Consider the following 18,283-nt stretch of genomic DNA (forward strand, 5'->3'; position numbering starts at 1 on the left):
CGCACTTGTGCAATTATCCTGATGTTGCAGGTGTTCATAGGTGGCGGTAATCACTTACTATCAGGTGAGTTATGTGTGCCCTATGCTTTAAAAAAACCTATTGCTTTTTCTAATATAAATCATGCCTTCATTCTACACACGACAGCTACAAATCAACCGTTACATCAGAAGTTACCCAACTTACTTGACTGCTAAAGGTGACGTTTGTTTACGAGGATCAACCTCTATGGTCACTGTTTTCTTGTTTGAAGCCGGCTCGTTAGCCGACCGGAAGTCGTTCCCACCAAACATGTGCCACGTCACACTCATTTCGCACAAGCTGTATCTGTTCGTGGGATTATGTTTATTTATTAGATATTCAACTATATCTTATATATAACAAAAATTATGTGTGAACATTTAAAATAAAATCAATTAAATCAACAAATAACACTATTAGAGGTTACGAAAATATATAAACAAAACCATAAACAATAAAATGTATGCAGTATACACTTTTTTTTATACACTATGATATTTATATAATATAAAATGACAATTCTATTAAAAGTTTAAAAAAATCTGTCAATTATTGTTCAATATGTGTATTGATGTATATTACTACATAACCTACGTACTAACATTCATAGACAAAGAGAAAATAGATCGTTTTGGTCTATCTTGAATTTTTATTCTTCAAATACATACCGTGCAAATTTTAACATACCTATAAGTCGGAGGCGGGAAACTTTTGGGTGCCTTCAGTACATCAGTCCTCGCAGCCGGTACGGAGAAATGGTTATCGAACATGTGTGCCGGTCCATTTCCGAGCCAGTGTACGACGGGCTCAGCTAAGTCATTATCCTGCGCCGCTTGCGCTTCCACTATGCAGTACTCATCGTCCGTGTTGCTACCATCGCCGCCAGATTTAACCTGAGTTAAGATTATCTATATTAAAATCTATAAATTTTAAATGGAGAGCAATAGGACAAAGAGTTATTAGTTTGACCGTACACATGTTGCATCTAAATATCTAAGTATCGCGTAACGACGAGGTATCTTCACCTACATTAAATGTTTTTGTTTGTAATCAATGTGGTTTACGAGAGTTCAACACCAGGGGGAGGGGGTCTGAACGTAAATTTGTTACAAATGTTGTTATAGTTGTAAGTAAATAAGCTTGTTGATAAATATGTATTTCTTTTATCTATATCTTCACGCCAGATTTTCAACGGAGTGGGCAGATAAAACTTTTATTTGCCTACCCTGGTAGTCTGAAATTGGCGAGGTTACTATGATCATGACAGGATAATCGATAATCATCCGTAAAGATGACTAAATGATAATCAATTTTATTGTACGCTTTTTGACATATATCATATTTTAGATAAAAAAATAAGTTTCCTGTATGATTTTATCGATATATGAGCACATATATTTAAATAACCAGACTATTAAATAGGTAAATAAAGTTATTTCGTTCTCTCATCTTTTCGACTAGTTTGCACTAGCTGTGGTGGCGTTATTCGTGTTAAAACCCTTTTGACTATATTAATAATGACTAAACTAAACGCGAAAGTTTAAAAATAAGTATCAAATAGTTATCTGTATGAATGTCATTTGTAGTGACAATTGCAAGCTTCGACGTTTTATTTTATCTTTGTTACATCCACCCATTTTAAACAGTATCCAGTCCTATGTTAAGAGATCAATTATAAGTACCTTTTTCCGTTTTGGTTTCTTTGGCGTCGCTTTAGGTGTGGAAGTGGGATCGCCCAGTTCATTCGCAACTTGAACGTTTGTCGGCTTCATGTCTAGTTCATCTTGCGTTCCGCTGTGGAAGTCTTCATACTCTATTGATTTAGATTCTGAGTCTATATCTGTGAGTTCTATTTGCTTTTGTCTCATGTTTGACTCATCAGGGAAGAAGAATATTTCAACACCCTCTTTTTCCGTAGAACTATTCAGTTCGTCTTCATCAACTGGAAGGAAATATGATTTCCTATTTATATTCACAAGTAAAATGGGCTTAATTTATTTAAAAGATTAGTAAAAGCTACCTCTTATACTAATATTTCAAATACAATATTATGTAGTGTTTAAAAGTAATTATTATTAGTTACCAATAACATATGTTAGAGGTTGTCAATAAAATTATTTATTTCTTTTTCAAATATAAACGAAAGAAGTGTGTCGTGGGTAACCACCCACGACTTCTGCTTTTTGAGATAAAAGATAGCCTATGTCCGCCCTCGTTACACAATATATTTGTATATTTATTCATGAAAATGTAACAAACCAACAGACAAATAGACACACTTTCGTATGTATAAATAGTACGAACACACAAAGTGGTAAATCAATATTTAAACACGAGACTGGTTGTTCAATATAGTTAAAAGTGACATTCTGCCAGAGAAAAGTAGAATCTCACTTTTCTCAATTTTTATTAAGTATCCACTGTTAGTTAAGTAAATGTAAATTAAAAATATACTTACGTGTCGTATTGGGACTTTCTTTCAGCGCTTCGGCCATTAGATCGTTGACTTGCTGAATTTCATTGGGCGACAGTTCTCTTATTTCCTCTATGGGACGGTTTTCTAAACCTATAAATAGAATAGCATGTTGTATGACCAATAAAAATTTATGTACATTTAGTTAGTGAGTGGCAAATATCTTTTTATTATTATTAAAGTTAAAAAAAAGTGTTATCTTTACGATTATAATTGTATGTCTCAGTATATAATTCATAGAATGAACAACTAACGTCAGGACTAATTCACCAGCACTTACAACAGTAAAATAGTAAACATTTTGAAAAATAAGAATGGAAATCATTTGATTCTGTAAAGGCGGCGGTGGCGGGAATCTGGTAGCAATATATCCTAACACAATTCGTACCATAACCGCATAAAAATATAAGACTTCGTACTTTTGTTAAAGTTACATAGTTTTTTGGTAACTTTATTAATGTAGTAGTTATTGAAGTATGACTGTATACATAATAGATCGAATTTTCGTGAAAGCACAAATTGGAACAAATTTATGTATACTAAATAATTAAATACTTAAACTGTAAATAACTCTTAAAACAAATACAACTAGTGCATCATATCAAGACTGTAAGATTACGTTGCGTATTTTTACTAGTGTCTACGTACCGACTAGCTGCTCGATTGGCTGGTCCGAGCATATGCTGGTATGACGCGAGGAAGGATCGAACGGCGGTTGCGAGTCACCGTCGGCGGCGGCGTATGTCAGAAGTCGGCACAGCGCCGACGCGGAGTCCCAGCATGTATACAGGCTCACCATATTGTTAGATGCGCTTAGATCCACTTGCGGTTGCTCACTTCCCTGTAAAACCAACAAACAATATGATACAAGGCAACTACCTGTTACGATCTATCAATACTTTCAATCATTAGAAAGTTTGCTCAACGAAAATTTTCATAGACATCATTTCATGACATCTTTGTGAATCATCTATGGTTGTTAAAAAAATATGTTCCATTGTTTTGAGTAAAGTAAAGTATCAGTAATTACGATTGGGTCGAATCATGACATATTTAAAATAGTGATGCGTCTTTGTAAAAGGCAAACACATTTTTAATTATTTGTAGGAACTTGTTTTAGTTACTTAAATCATCTATCATCATCACTTAAATTAATAGTTGGGAATATAAATATAAAATACGTTTAACAAGGTAAGAAATAAGGAATAGTAATCTCATTATCTACACTAATAACAATGTACACAAGTGTGTGAGCGAGACAGTTAATATCCAATGTTTTATACCAGTAACAAATATATGAACACAAAATATTCCATATAAAATATAGGACTCACAGAATTGGTTTTATCATCCTTCCTTAAGGACAACTCGAATAAACCGACATCAATAACACAAACGTAATCTTTCATCACGTCGGGTAGTTTGTCGTCGTCTTGCGGCACCGCTACGTGGGGCTTCGTTCCGTGCAGATGCATCAAGAACAATGTACACTCTTGAGCGAGGAACCGGAGACATGACGTGTTTGTTTCAGCGATTAGGTTGCTAGATATAGCGAAGTTGCCGAGAGTAAGAACTGTCCTTATCGGCAGGTAGAGAGGTCTGTAAAATAAATAAAACGTTAAAATTATTGACTTGGCTTGAGTCTTCTCCTTCGCCAAAGGACACTTAGTACAAAGTCTTCCGAATGGCTATCTCTGTTTCATCTATTTATATTGTCAACAGAGATCTGAAGAGTGAGATACGAAAGACAGAGAGAGATAGTATCACTTTTTCACGGCTGTCACATATGAACGTGATGTCTTTGTAGTTGTTTACGTATATAGGCGACGGGTATAAGTATATACGTAATACATATATACGTAATACGTATACGTATATAGCGACAAAACATGTTAGCACTCAAGCATATAAATAATGGTTACACTTTCAATATGTATGTCATTCTAGTTTATTAAACTTAAGGGGGTCTTCCTATGTGACGGCCTGTTTTTTAGGGATATTTTAGGATTTTTTTTCTACGACCAGTAAATATTTAGAGCTTCAAGTTTTTTATCATTTATTAACACATATTTGGACAGTATAAATATAAAATTTCAGCTAAAAATATTCAGTCAAACTAGAGTTACAGCGCTCTGAACACCCCCGCCTCGAAAAAAAGAGCTCCCACTTCCTCCACGATTCCGGCTGATCGGCTTATCTGAAAAAAAAAAAAAAACGGCGTAAAACGCCGTTTTTTATTTGTAGGCTTAAAAGCACGGAATGACCTATAATCAAATGAATATAAAAAAAATTGGATTTTTGATAGACATTTGAAATAAAAGTTGCAAATTAGGCGTTTTTTTTTTGTTTTTTGCTATAAAAAAATCGAAGTTTTGAAAATTTTCGATTGATAATAGTTCATTCCATGCGTTTACATATATTGAGTGTGCCCTGTAAATTTCAAGTAATTCGGTCCAGCCGTTTCTGAGATACAATGGAGGAAAGTTTGAAAAACACAGTTTTGAGAAAAACGCGTTTAAAGTTTCAAGTCCGTTAAAAACTATTAAAATATCAACTTACTCTCAATCGGCGATGCCTGGTCCATAGAGTATCCTTCCTCTTCCTCGTGAAACTCTTTTAAAGCAGATTGTTCAGCTCTTGAGTCAATCCTGGCTTGTTTAACGACATCACTTACGCGCCGCTCAGAGCGTAAGATTCGCTTTTCATCCCGTTTCTCAACATACGCTTGGGCTTCACGACCAACAGGGCATCCCATAATCGACATAACTTTTAAAATACCTTGAAAACCTTCATTAAAGATAATAACTGCTAAGTAGCTAGCAATTTCAACAACTTTGGGACCAGAATGAAGATAATTTTAAAGCCTAGGCCTCGGAAACTTGATCGCGAAATAGACACGTCACTTTTACAAGTTTTACATATAACTATTTCAGAGATTGCAGCAAATACAGAAACAAACTCCAAAATGCAATATGCGAAATTCGAAGCGATGGGAACATTCATGTTCATGTTATTTTTAAGTTTTTTGGCCGAAGCTGATGTAAATACCGTATCATTTTGGTGGGTAAAACGGTTTCCACTAAACTTTCTTTTTTTACTACGACCAGGATGAACATTTCCACTCGTACTTCCTTTCCGTCCACTCATTATGAAAAAAAATAATTTGTAGCTGTTGCTCTCTTCGAAGTTCAACCAAGACTAAAATAACTTCGGTAAAATATTATAACAATAGAAATTTCTGTTTAAGTCTGTAGAAACGTGTCTAAACTTGTATAAACAAATATATTAATAAAAGGGAGGCCAGGTATAAAGCCGACGGTACACAATAGGCCCGGTCTCTAACTGCCAACTCACCGCTCCGAACCGCTCTTTCTTTTACCTGCTGTATCTTTAAAACGACTTCGAATTTTCTAAAATCGCTTTACTACCGTATTCTAGACATGTTAAGGGAGCAATTTATGAAAAAAAAAATCGATTTTTTCAACCCATCACATAGGAAGACCCCCTTAATAGATAAGTTACCTGTAGTCGACAGCGCAGTCCCACACGTGTACATGTAGTTCCGACAATACTATAGAGGGAGTGTATCCAGGAACAGGGTAGTCAAGCACATCTATTACGTCCATCAGTTGTGTCAACCACGCAATACTCTTGTCACCTCTGTGCCTCAACGTCGCTTGCTCTATGCCCAGCGCTATACAGATCGTCTGAAGTAAGAAACAGAAAAAAGCATTGTGCATGAGTTATGTAGGGTTTTCATGATTCATGATTCATATCTATATATGATTCATGATTCATATCTATATATATATGATATCGATTCTATACCTTTGGACAATTATTATAATAATATTAGCATACTTTACCTTCAAGTTTGGCGTTTCGGAGTCAGGGTCCACTTTAAGGGCTAGTGAGAACATATCCTTTGTTTTTATATTTTCCTTCACAATCACACCTTTTCCCGATGGGTAAATGGTAGTTTTTAAATGTAACGGCAATGTGGCTCCATACAATCGTAGGCCTGGCTTCTCAGATGGGATGGTTAGCAATGCTGCAAGCAATATACACTGTATTAACAGTTTTTAGGTATCAAGGTTAGTAAATGATTTATCTATTTATTACTCCATAAATATAACATTAAAAATATATACTTTATAAAATAAAACCTATATTTTTTTAATGTTTTATTTATTGATATACAGTATATTCAGCTACATGTTTATTTCAGTATAGTAAATTGATATTATTAATTCTTTTTGTTCAAATACGTATAAATAAGCTGCTTGGCGGCTGAAATAGGTGAGACCCAGAGACCGACGCACATAACTTTTTACAAAATTAGACTACAATCAATACATTGTTAATTACACTTACATTCGTGATACAGAGTTGTTTTGCCGGCACGTAGGCACATTTGGGCAGTTTTTGGTCGCCCATAGAGACCACTCACATGGCACATATTCAATTTGTGTGCTTCCAACACCAGTTCGCCCATCTGACCTGGCACTACACGTTTATTGCTGTCCTGCGTAACCATTAAAGACTTTATAGAAACAACATAATTCAATTTAATGGATACAACTAAAAATATATAATATTAATTTATTCAGATCATTATACACAAAAATGTGGCATAATATTACTTATATTATGCCACATTTTTGTGTATGAAGACGATTCGATAGTTATTAAAATATTTATTTTATTTTATTACTTAAGCAGTTTGCTGTGATAAAAAAATGTCAATTTTAGACTGCAATATATTTTGAGAATTAACCATAAAATGCTTTCTCGCAGTTCTTTGTGACATAGTTGCGATAAAAATGCTATTATTACGTATGATCAATTGTTGAAAAACTATATAATGGTTGTATACAGTGGTTATGGGTACATGTACATAACATGTCCTTCATACGGGCTATTATAGCCCGTATGAAGGACATGTTATAAGGACACCAGTAGGTCTACCACGAAGTGCAATTCCGAAATTTAGGATCGATATTTCGTGTGATTCGTACCATGAAAAACGTTCATTCCGAAATCGTGCCCGAAAACGGAGAATATCGTTTCGATCGTCCCACAGATATTTTTGTAATATTGGGACTTATGTAAAGAACATATCATAAATACATAATATAATAATAATATTCTTATAACCTGCTTGTTAAGTCATATGTAATTACTATCGGAAATATATATTTGCAATGTATTTGTTATAAGTATCAAATAAAAACATATTTATTACATTATAAATATTTATTATATTATATAAACTTATTTTGTAATAAACATTAATTTAATAAAGTATTAAAACGAACTTACCCGCACGGGGGCATATATAGTGAGTAGTCCACTGCCGATTTTTAGAGAAAAACAGAAGTTATGTGTGTCTTTCTCATGCACAATTTTTGGTGTACCAATTCCTTTCTTTAATTTATTATCATATGTTGAATAGTAGAGATTATCTTCTTCTGATGACGTGCTGTCTGTGTCTGAATCTATGTAAATGTTATTAATTTTAATACTGCATTCAATGATATATTTAAAAAAAATCCCAGGTAAATAAACAGAACTTCAATTTTTATATTAGAGTTTTACAATAAAAATCCTACATTGAAAGAGCTGTTTGTATATTACTTCTAAAGACGAGCCAACCAATCAAGCGTCATTGCCTTATGATATATTACCTCAACTTACTTCCAATGTTCAATGTGCATGACACAAAAAAAAACTTTGTGCCAATATACATTTTTTACTGTCTCCAGTGAATGAAATACCGAAAACAAGTCATAAATTAATCCGATAGAAGGCGGTAGATTCGCTGCTGTGTTCGATTCAAATATACCCAGCAAAATGTGGGTTGTTGTTGCGTTCATCGCGACATCGACAATTATAAATAAATGGCTCTCACTACCCAATCTGGCATAGGAGTTATGACGGTAAACTATTAGTTTTGTAACCCAAAAAAGTTATATATTCTTACCGTAACCAGAGTTTTTACAAGCGCCAAAGGCAGGATATATGGATGCGCACATGAGTGGGCTGATTTCGTACGGATCGTAACTCTGCGGCTCCCACAAGAGCAAGTCCGAATTGATACGGTTGTATATGATTTCGTATATTTGTTTTGATCTGTGGAATTATAATAACCAAAATTATTTGTTTTCCTGAAGAAAAGTCCCTGTTTTCTTCGTCCTTAAAATGTAGCATTAATCAATTACAAATTTGGAAACTACGCGTGTTTTTAAAAATTAACTTATTGTGGGTAAACCGGCAATGAATATATAGAGAGTTTTTTTTAATTAAAACCAGGAAACACTTGTTTTTAGTAAAGCTTGAAAAGTCTATTAGTCGCGATATCCAAGTAGTTACACATCCATTTACTTCCTGTTATCGCGGGTTTGATTCATCGCATGATCCAGGCATTTGTATTCCTGAGTATGATTTTTTGTATTGGTCTGGGCGGTGGTGTTTCTACGTCGACTAATATTGATGTGTTTGTGTGTGTTTTTCATATGTTTTCGGATTTTCTAGAGTACTGGGGCACAAGATGCCGGCTTATGAAGTGACTTGGCCAAAAAAGGCATTATACGAGCAACCGGCGAACGGAACGGACAGAACAGCATAAGTTCTGAGCAGGTTTCTAATACATATGTTATTATATTTGAAACTACTGGTTGAATTTTTCTTAAAATACTATTATAATTAGGGAAAATAATTCTTACTCGAGTTGCAAGCTTAGTACAGGCAAATTGAATTCTAAATGTATTGATGAATTCTCTATGGCGCTGGTAGTGAACTCGGCCATTTCTTCGTCGGTGCCGGGTACTATTAATTCTTCTTCACGACCTGTAATGAATGTTTTCATAATTAAATAGCTGTTATTATTAACAGGTGCCCGCAACTGTCCACGCGTATGCATTTGTAGATGGCTATTAATGATAATCAAACGACAATAATGAATAAAGATATACGAGGTTATCTATAATAGTTCCTCCTACCATTTTTATGTAAATCCTTCCACCACAATCAGGCAGATTTCGCTTCGTCATTATTTAGTATCACAGAAACATTTAATTACCTTCAAACAGTGATGTAACTATGAAAAAAGAACAGCTAACGATAGGGGTTTCATATTTTAACTTAAGCTAATAACATAAATGATCAAATAGCTAATCAGAGTCACAAACCCATAGACTATAATTATAGATTACCAATCTCAACGTCTGTCTGGCTATTTGATTTATGTTCAGTCAGATTTTTGCGCAATAGACTCAAAATAAACAGACATAGCTGTGTGCATACAGTTCCCTTTGCCTTTATTACTGACTAAGCAGAACTTGTACCTTGCGTGTTATCACTCTCGTGTTTTGTGAAGCTTTGATGCGCCATTTTCTTCCCGCTGAACGGACTTGGCTGTGCACTATGTAAATTGTGCATTATGTACATAGATGTGGTCATTGGGTTGGCAGTCGCCGGTTCAAAATGTGTGTCATCATCAAATGGACCTTTGTTAGTTTTGGTGGGTTTGAATGTTATAGATATTCTGAAAGATAATAATAATATTGAATGCTTTAAAAATACACTAATAATACATAGAGACTAATATAGGCTGCATTTTTTAAATTAGAGGTCCCTAGAATTATTGCTCCCAAGTGAAACTGAAACTGATCGGTATTGACAACTAAATAACAATGGACATAACATATAGTGTTATATAGTTTCAAGCTAAGTAAAGCTGTATAATTACTTACTAGAGAAGTGAAAGATCTTATACAAAAATATAAAAAAAATAATACGGTATAGAATGAAATCATACAAAAAAATGTATTAAAACGTAGAAAAACTTAACGCAAGAAGGTACATAACATAAGACGAGAATACAGTATATTCCTAAATAAAAAAGTAGCTTACGTCGGTAACATGGTTGTAGTGTTGCCGCTCAAAATATTGCCTTCAGAGGAATCGCTCATTGTTGTACGAGCTATATGAGTAGCTGGTAAACTGTCGTTTTCCTGAAATAAAAAGATTTTTTATGCCGTATTCAAATTTACCTGATGGTATATGACAATCGTCGCCTATGCATAAACAACTCTACGTACATTACCCCATCATGTACCCTCATGTAGCAGTTGATGGTGACTAGCAGGGTAGATGCCGTTCTAGAGAGCGTAGTCCCACAAGATAGTCTGACGAAATTCGCTAATTGATAGACACCATGTTGCATGATGCCCTCCATAACGAAAAGACCGACATAAATGAAGGGTGTAAATAGAGAGAAATTAATACTTCGGGGCTGTTACGCTCTTCAGGAATGAGAAAAATGAATTGAAGAGGAGTACTCCTCATGCGTTAATTTCCGGAAGAATAAGATGTCATGCTTCGTAACTCATATACTCACTGCAATATTGCGTTCCCAACATCGTGTAACTGAAGCTTTATGCAAGTGTGAATTTAAGCAAATAAAATTCTTATGCATCTATGGAAATTAATGAAAACTCACGTTGTAGTATAAGTCTAGCGTGGTAGCTTTTAGGGTGACGGTGGTTGGCAGAGGGCGGACGCTAGGTGACATTTGAGAACCTACTGTTACATTTTGGAATTTAAACATGAGGTAATCACTTCTCACACGACGCATTTCTCGGTTTACACTTGGCCGAAGGTCTGCTATAGGAAACCTGTTAAACAGAACAATATATGAAAAATATGATATGAATTCATTCTTTCATGATATATTGAAATCATAAAAGTAGTTTTAAATATAAAATATCGGTATATTTATATTTGTGTTTATGATATAATCTATACATATAAATAAAATTAGAGTGTCTGTAATATACTCTACTCTATATGTTGTAATATTGAAATAACATTTTTTACAATTTTTGTCTGTCTGTCTGTTTGTTCCGGCTAATCTCTGAAATGGCTGGACCGATTTTGACGGGACTTTTATTGGCAGGTATTTGATGTCATAAGGAGTAACTTAGGCTACTTTTATTTTAGAAAAATAAAGTTAAATTCCACGCGGATGAAGTCATCATCTGCTTCTTCCTTATCCCATTTATTTGGGGTCGGCGTAATATGTTTTTCGCTTCCATTCATCCCTGTTCGCAGTCATCGCGTTATTTACTTCCTTTCTTACCATATCATCTTTCACACAGTCCATCCATCTCTTTTTTGGCCTTCCTCTGCCCTTATAACCATCCACCATCTTTCTTAAAATATTATCCTCGTTCCTACGCATTACATGTCCATACCATGATAGACGATTACTCTTCAACCTCTCTGACACCGGTGCCACTTTCATACTTCCTCTAATGTATTCATTCTTTATATTATCCATTCTTGTCACACCACACATCCACCTCAACATTCTCATTTCAGTTGCATGCAGTCGTCTTTCATCCGTCGCCTTTACGGGCCAGCACTCTGATCCATACAAGACAGCAGGCCGGATCATGGTCTTGTAAATTTTGCTTAAGGGGTCACACGTCGTTGCCGTAACCTGCCGCCACTTCATCCATCCTGCGTGAATTCTATGCTTTATGGCCCTGTCTAATTCACCATTAGATACCGGAAATCGGAGCAAATCGGTAATGGAGCTCCATTTAGTGATATGGCTGCAGAGCCGGAAAGACCGCCAAAATCACAAAACATGTATTCCGTTTTGGAAACACTAATTTTTAAGCCCCCGCTTTCCAGCTTTTGCTTGTCCACGCGGATGAAGTCGCGGGAACAAATAGTTATATTATATAATAGCGCTGGCCGCGGTTTCACCCGCGTGAAATTTATAGCCTATCTGTTTTTCTTATATATTATTGTAGAGTTTAATTCAAATTTATTTAGTAGATTTTGCGTGAAATATTTATAAACATCCATTCATCCATCCACAATCACAAACTTGAACGTTTATAATATTAGTAAGATAATGAAACGGACAATGAAAAAAGATTCTGAAATAAGTTACAAGTTAATTTGAATCGACATTCCTTCACAAATTTACCTTAATGTTGCGTCTAGATTTGGACAGAGCAGTGAGAAGTTGAATTGGTTATTTGGGGAGGTGGCTGCGGGTGGCTTTTGAGAAGCCGAACCACCAAAGAAGGTCGCTGACATGCGTTCAATTACCGTTAACTCCACGTCTAAATGGCATGGCATACATTTTACACTGAAAAGAAGAAAAAAAATAGTACAATTGTAATTTTAATACTACTGTTACTAAACTAATAATTTCAAATTTACAAAGTAAAAATTTTAGTACCCTTTCAGTATACTGGAAGGGTGCTAAAATTGTTAGTTTGTGGATTTGTGAAGCATATTTATTTAAATGGTTGCCAACTACATTCAATATTTTATTATGATTTGTAAGGTACATTATTATGGACAGAGATACAGAATATATTATTCAACCCAAATATAAGTGATCAAGGGTTGGTAGGTACATATAACTAAATTGCCTAAAAAAAGTTATTACAAAGGAATACTCATGATTAATAAGTGTGTATATAGTAGTCGACGGGTATAATTGAGACAAGTATGATAGACACTGTAAAAGAATAACATATTACTCACACTACTTCAGTTGTTGGATACACTAGTTTCTTTTCTCCAGACACTCTCATATATTTGGAAGTCTGTTTGAAATTTATTTTTACATTTGCATTGGAAGAAACCGATGTTTTCTTGGCGCTATCTTCATCATCTTCTGACATTGACAAACAATAAATTAATTAATATAAAAATAGTAGTTATACAGTCTATAGGAAATCAAAATTTGTGATTATCATATTCCATTTTTTATTCAATACTAGTGAAATTACATGGTACATGGTAATATGGAAAAGTAATATCTTAGTGCTTTGGAAATCAACACATGTATGGGCAACGGGGATCATATGATGACCATGGCGCTTACATGATACATGTATATAGGCGTGGCTACAACATACCACCAGGCAGTTAGTTACTTTATTTGCCATTCCAATTACAGAAAACAAAATGCTCGCCTCGACTATCTATTTTTCATATACCTAAGTGATAAGGGTTGTCCACCCCTAACATTTTATTTTATTAAACACGTCATAATGTGGCATTAAAAAATACATACAATCCCAAATTTTAACCCCTCTACCATCAACGCCTATTTTTTAACAGCGATTATATGGCAAAATAACATTTGTGGGGTCAGCTAGTGCATCTATAAATTACATATCTGAAAATATTTAATGGATACCGGAAATCATTACAATTTTTTAAAGATTTCTATTTACCTATGTGATCAAATCGCAGCAAATCATAACTTTCTGGTTTGTGGTTATCACTTGGTGTGTAGAGACACTCTCTTACTAAAAGATGTCGTATCGATGCCTCACATAAGGTTTGATTGCCGTGTGATGTGGTTTTATCACTGCCGTCTAATGTCACCTCTGATGTTATTAGCCTGTCAAAATAAGGTATTAAATTTATTTACATAGCATAGCTTTTGCTCGCATTACTTTCCTCAAGTTACAGTCCTTCCTAATAACATTTACACATGTAACAAATACATATATAATTTTTTTTCTTTACAATTTCATACAATATGCTACTCTAACAATGACGCCGATTTATTATACACGTAAATACTCTTCAAGTACATTAAGAATATATCTATAAAAAGCAACTCCTTTACATCCATAGCAAACAAATAGTATAAGCGAGACCAGCCATTCTAAGGAACTGTTATAAATTTATGCAAATTTGGTAATTTGCTTCTAAATTTTTTAACATCCTATACGATTACTAAGCCAATAATTATGACCAAAAAATATCGCAACTGATGAAGTAATTTTTTCAATAGTATAATCTGGAGGCGTCACGGATCCATACTGTGCTCGACTTTTCAAACCATAATCAAATTGTCTAAATAAATATTTCTATTAAGTATCATTGGAAATGTCTATTTAATATTGTTTTCCAATACAAACTTCGAACTCCCGTATTACCCATCATAGTGAATGAAAATAAAAAATATTTTTTTCATTCTTTGTCAGTCTCAATAACATTTTGGGTGTTGATAAGTCAGGCTGAAAATGAAACGACTCCTAGTTACTTAATTATATAGAAAATTTGGTTGTACCTCAGGTGACTTCTTCTAGTCGCGTGATTGAGAGCTTCATTTGCCAGAGAAAACTCTTTTTTCCCACCATCTGTGATTTGGAACGGCTGCAGATGCTCGAAAAACGCTGTTGACACCTCATGTAACGTGTGTGCAGAGGCAGGCGATATACAGTCTCCCATTGGCAAAGTGGTTAATATATCCTTGAAATAAACATTTTTGTATACAATTACATATACGAATTTCGTGAATTCCGTACACCGAAGCACAGAAAAACCTTAATTGTATGTAAATATTATGTTATATCATTATGCAGTCTATACCAGAAAATATTATGTTCTTAATTGTAATAATTTAGGCTGTGCTAATTTAGATAGTAAAATATATTACTATTATATAGTAGTTTATTTTGTCTACTTTTAGGTGTAACTAAACCACCCTAAGGGTTGTTTATATATTGACAGACTCGGTGGTCTAGCAGTTTAGCACACCGCTATACGACCGATCATTACAAAAAATTGTATTTAAATGTTTAAAACAGTCGTTGAGTGCCTATAACTCAAGCTCTTCTTAGCTTGGGGATATATAACTACATATGAATTATTCAGGGTTATTATTATATGTATAAATAATTTGAAGACAATGAGAGTCAGTCATCATAATAAATATAATGAACTACTTACCTTATGTAGTAGAACACAGGATATTGAGGATATCCTTAGACTAATGTGTGATACTTCCGCTGTAGGATCACCATCGATTTGAGGAACTAGAAAAAAAAAAACTCTATTATATGTCAGAAGAGAATGCATACTACTAGGAAATATATTTGCTATGTTAAAACTTTAAGACTTTGTTGTAAAAAATACATTAAGACTGCACCTTTTTTATTTCGCTTAATACGTGGCTGCGACACCGGCATGTTAAGGCTAGACGTCATGCTGTTGTTCATAGAGCTGACTGATGAAGTAAAGCTCTCCATCATCTCCCCGCGTGACGTCATAGGGTGAAACCTCTCGCTATCCGTGTCGCTTTCTTCTGTGAAAGATATTATGTATGTAAATCACAGATAACATAATATTACATACAGATACCCCATCCCATACAAGAAAATGGTTCCTTCCTAACTCGGGCTATTCTTCGGGCTATTTTATTTCGCCACCGTAGCCGCTAGATGTCGCTAGATCTGAAGCAGTTCGGATTACTAGTGGGTGCTTAGTAACAAAGCATGAAAATAGATGGCAGTGAATTCAGTCTACATGACATCTGTTTTGCAAAGATATGTATATAATAGATATGTAGGTAACTGTATCGTGTACCTCATTAGGGACGATTCAAGATTCAATGTAAATGTGTAGGTATAATATCGTTAGCCGACACTCTGCAGATATGGCTTATGTGCCAATGTATATACCTATTGTTTTATGGTTTATTTTACATTCCATGCCTATTTTTTTTGATATGTTGTAACGCGTCTGCGCTATACGTATAGCCTGATTTTGATACATTTATACTCGTACGTATCAAAATCGGGCTATACGATTTTTTATTTCAATCGTTATATGTATGAGACTGATTTTAGCTACAATTAATTTACTGGTATATACCTCATGTATTCTACGATGTACCCCTCTTTTACCTAATGAGAATTCCGCTATATCTTATATATAAATTTTGTATCACAGTGTTAGTTGCCATATTTCTCCCACATTTTGATGAAATTTGATATGTATACTTCCCAGGTCTGAGGTAGGGTTGTTATCTATTTTTTATACCCCTAAGTCATAGGGGTGGCCTACCCCGAAAAATATTTTTTTGTATTATGGACAATTTTTTATTTATTTATAATGTTACATTGAAAATACATACACGCCTAAATTTTCACCCGTCTTTCACCAACCCCTATTTTTAATAGCGATATTCTTACAAATATTATAAATGCTAAAGTAACTCAGTCTGTCTGTTTGTCTCGCTTTCACGCCAAAACTATTGAACTGATTTAATTGAAATTTGGTAGACAGATAATGTAGACCCTGAGAAAGGCTACTTTTTAATGCGAAAAAGTATTGAAAGGGGAAATGAAAGGCTATATGAGGATATCGTAATTTTTAAAGTCAGATCTTGTAAGATTAAGTGAACAGGGTCGGTCTAGGTTTTTCATTATTAGAAATGTGTAACGGGGTAACACGTTATTTAGTGCGAAATTGTGTATATTACAATAAAATTTAACGAGAAAATATTATAATGATATCACTGGGACACTCATTGCCTTACTACTATATCGTCCGTTAGGAGCGAACTTTCTGGAAACACGAGAGGCGCTATCCTATTGGTCGGTCGGCGCGGTTACCGCGCGTAGATGAGTAGATGAAGTACTTAGACGAGTCTCACGGCGCCGCAGCGTAAGTACTTACTATACATACGTAGTATACATATGGGTATTACAAATGTTTTTATTACTAGTAATATTACTCTGTTATCTAAGCAAGTAATGTGTGCTTATTTTGAACTTGATAACATTCTGAATTACTCGTATATCTTTCAATATCTTTAGCGGTATAAACCAGGTTATGTACTACTACTAGTATTGTTAGTGAGGGATAAAGTTGATGAACAAAAATAAAACAATATTCGTATTAAAAATATATTCATCTAATATTTTTGGCATTATTTTTAAGTTTCTTCCAAATATAAGGGGTCTGACATGGGGTGTTATGTACCTACATTAAAAAATACTTTTTGAAATGTATGAAAGAAACGTATTGTATGAAATTTTTGAAATGTGTGAAATGTATGCACCTACATTAAAAGATAATTTTTGAAATGTATGAAAGAAATGTATTGTATGAAATTTTTGAAATGTATGAAAGAAATGTATGTACCTACATTAAAAGATAATTTTTGACATGTATGAAATGTATGAAAGAAATGTATGTACCTACATTAAAATATAATTTTTGAAATGTATGAAAGTAATGTATGTACCTACATTAAAATATAATTTTTGAAATGTATGAGATGTATGAAAGAAATGTATGTACCTACATAAAAAGTTCATTTTTGAAATGTATGAAATGTATGAAAGAAATGTATGTACAATAAAATATAATTTTTGAAATGTATGAGATGTATGAAAACAATGTATGTACCTACATAAAAAGTTCATTTTTGAAATGTATGAAATGTATGAAATAAATGTATGTACCTACATTAAAAGATATTTTTGACATGTATGAAATGTATGAAAGAAATGTTTGTACCTACATTAAAATATAATTTTTGAAATGTATGCACCGTACAATAACAATACACGTTAAACATCATACCACAGAGTCATACGCAAGTTAAAAACAAACTGCTATGATATTAATGAGAAAGGAAAATAAACTTTATGGTATTCGAGTTAGGGTCGATTTCTCTCTTTTTTTAAACTATTTTAATCTTACCAGTTGCCAGTATTCGAAGACAGCTACGATTCGTACTCGATATTTTAAATTATTATGTAATCGATTTTTCAGTACAAATGTAAATAACCAACGACACTAATAATGTACTACTATATTCCGTTCTTTGAAACGGAATACTGCTATACTTAATACAAAATAATGAAAATTTACTGTTCACAACGACTCATTAAAAGCATCATCGAATAATGCGCTGTAATAAAATCCTGTTATCGATTATTAAAAAAAAT

General features: G+C 33.9%; 1 protein-coding gene across 3 annotated transcripts in view; it reads right to left on the reverse strand.

Moving 5' to 3' along the window:
* LOC131847619 (autophagy-related protein 2 homolog A) overlaps window positions 1-18,283 on the reverse strand; it is a 31,948-nt gene that overhangs the window by 8,225 nt on the left and 5,440 nt on the right. For 2 of the 3 annotated variants that reach the window (XM_059197226.1, XM_059197225.1), the window contains exons 7-27: window positions 15,472-15,627; window positions 15,273-15,358; window positions 14,611-14,792; window positions 13,763-13,932; window positions 13,065-13,197; window positions 12,496-12,660; window positions 10,996-11,170; window positions 10,407-10,507; window positions 9,839-10,038; window positions 9,218-9,341; window positions 8,476-8,624; window positions 7,815-7,990; window positions 6,867-7,017; window positions 6,359-6,543; window positions 6,015-6,199; window positions 3,827-4,091; window positions 3,141-3,333; window positions 2,478-2,585; window positions 1,702-1,961; window positions 707-912; window positions 185-325 (exon numbers count right to left, since the gene is read on the reverse strand). In XM_059197226.1, coding sequence (XP_059053209.1) covers window positions 185-325; window positions 707-912; window positions 1,702-1,961; window positions 2,478-2,585; window positions 3,141-3,333; window positions 3,827-4,091; window positions 6,015-6,199; window positions 6,359-6,543; window positions 6,867-7,017; window positions 7,815-7,990; window positions 8,476-8,624; window positions 9,218-9,341; window positions 9,839-10,038; window positions 10,407-10,507; window positions 10,996-11,170; window positions 12,496-12,660; window positions 13,065-13,197; window positions 13,763-13,932; window positions 14,611-14,792; window positions 15,273-15,358; window positions 15,472-15,627 — 3,511 coding nt within the window. The remainder of the gene's footprint in view (window positions 1-184; window positions 326-706; window positions 913-1,701; window positions 1,962-2,477; window positions 2,586-3,140; window positions 3,334-3,826; window positions 4,092-6,014; window positions 6,200-6,358; window positions 6,544-6,866; window positions 7,018-7,814; window positions 7,991-8,475; window positions 8,625-9,217; window positions 9,342-9,838; window positions 10,039-10,406; window positions 10,508-10,995; window positions 11,171-12,495; window positions 12,661-13,064; window positions 13,198-13,762; window positions 13,933-14,610; window positions 14,793-15,272; window positions 15,359-15,471; window positions 15,628-18,283) is intronic. The other variant, XM_059197227.1, reaches the window with a different exon arrangement.

Source organism: Achroia grisella, unplaced genomic scaffold (genome assembly GCF_030625045.1).
Source record: "Achroia grisella isolate CSIRO2021 unplaced genomic scaffold, CSIRO_AGI_Agris_v1 utg540, whole genome shotgun sequence".
NCBI lineage: Eukaryota > Metazoa > Arthropoda > Insecta > Lepidoptera > Pyralidae > Achroia > Achroia grisella.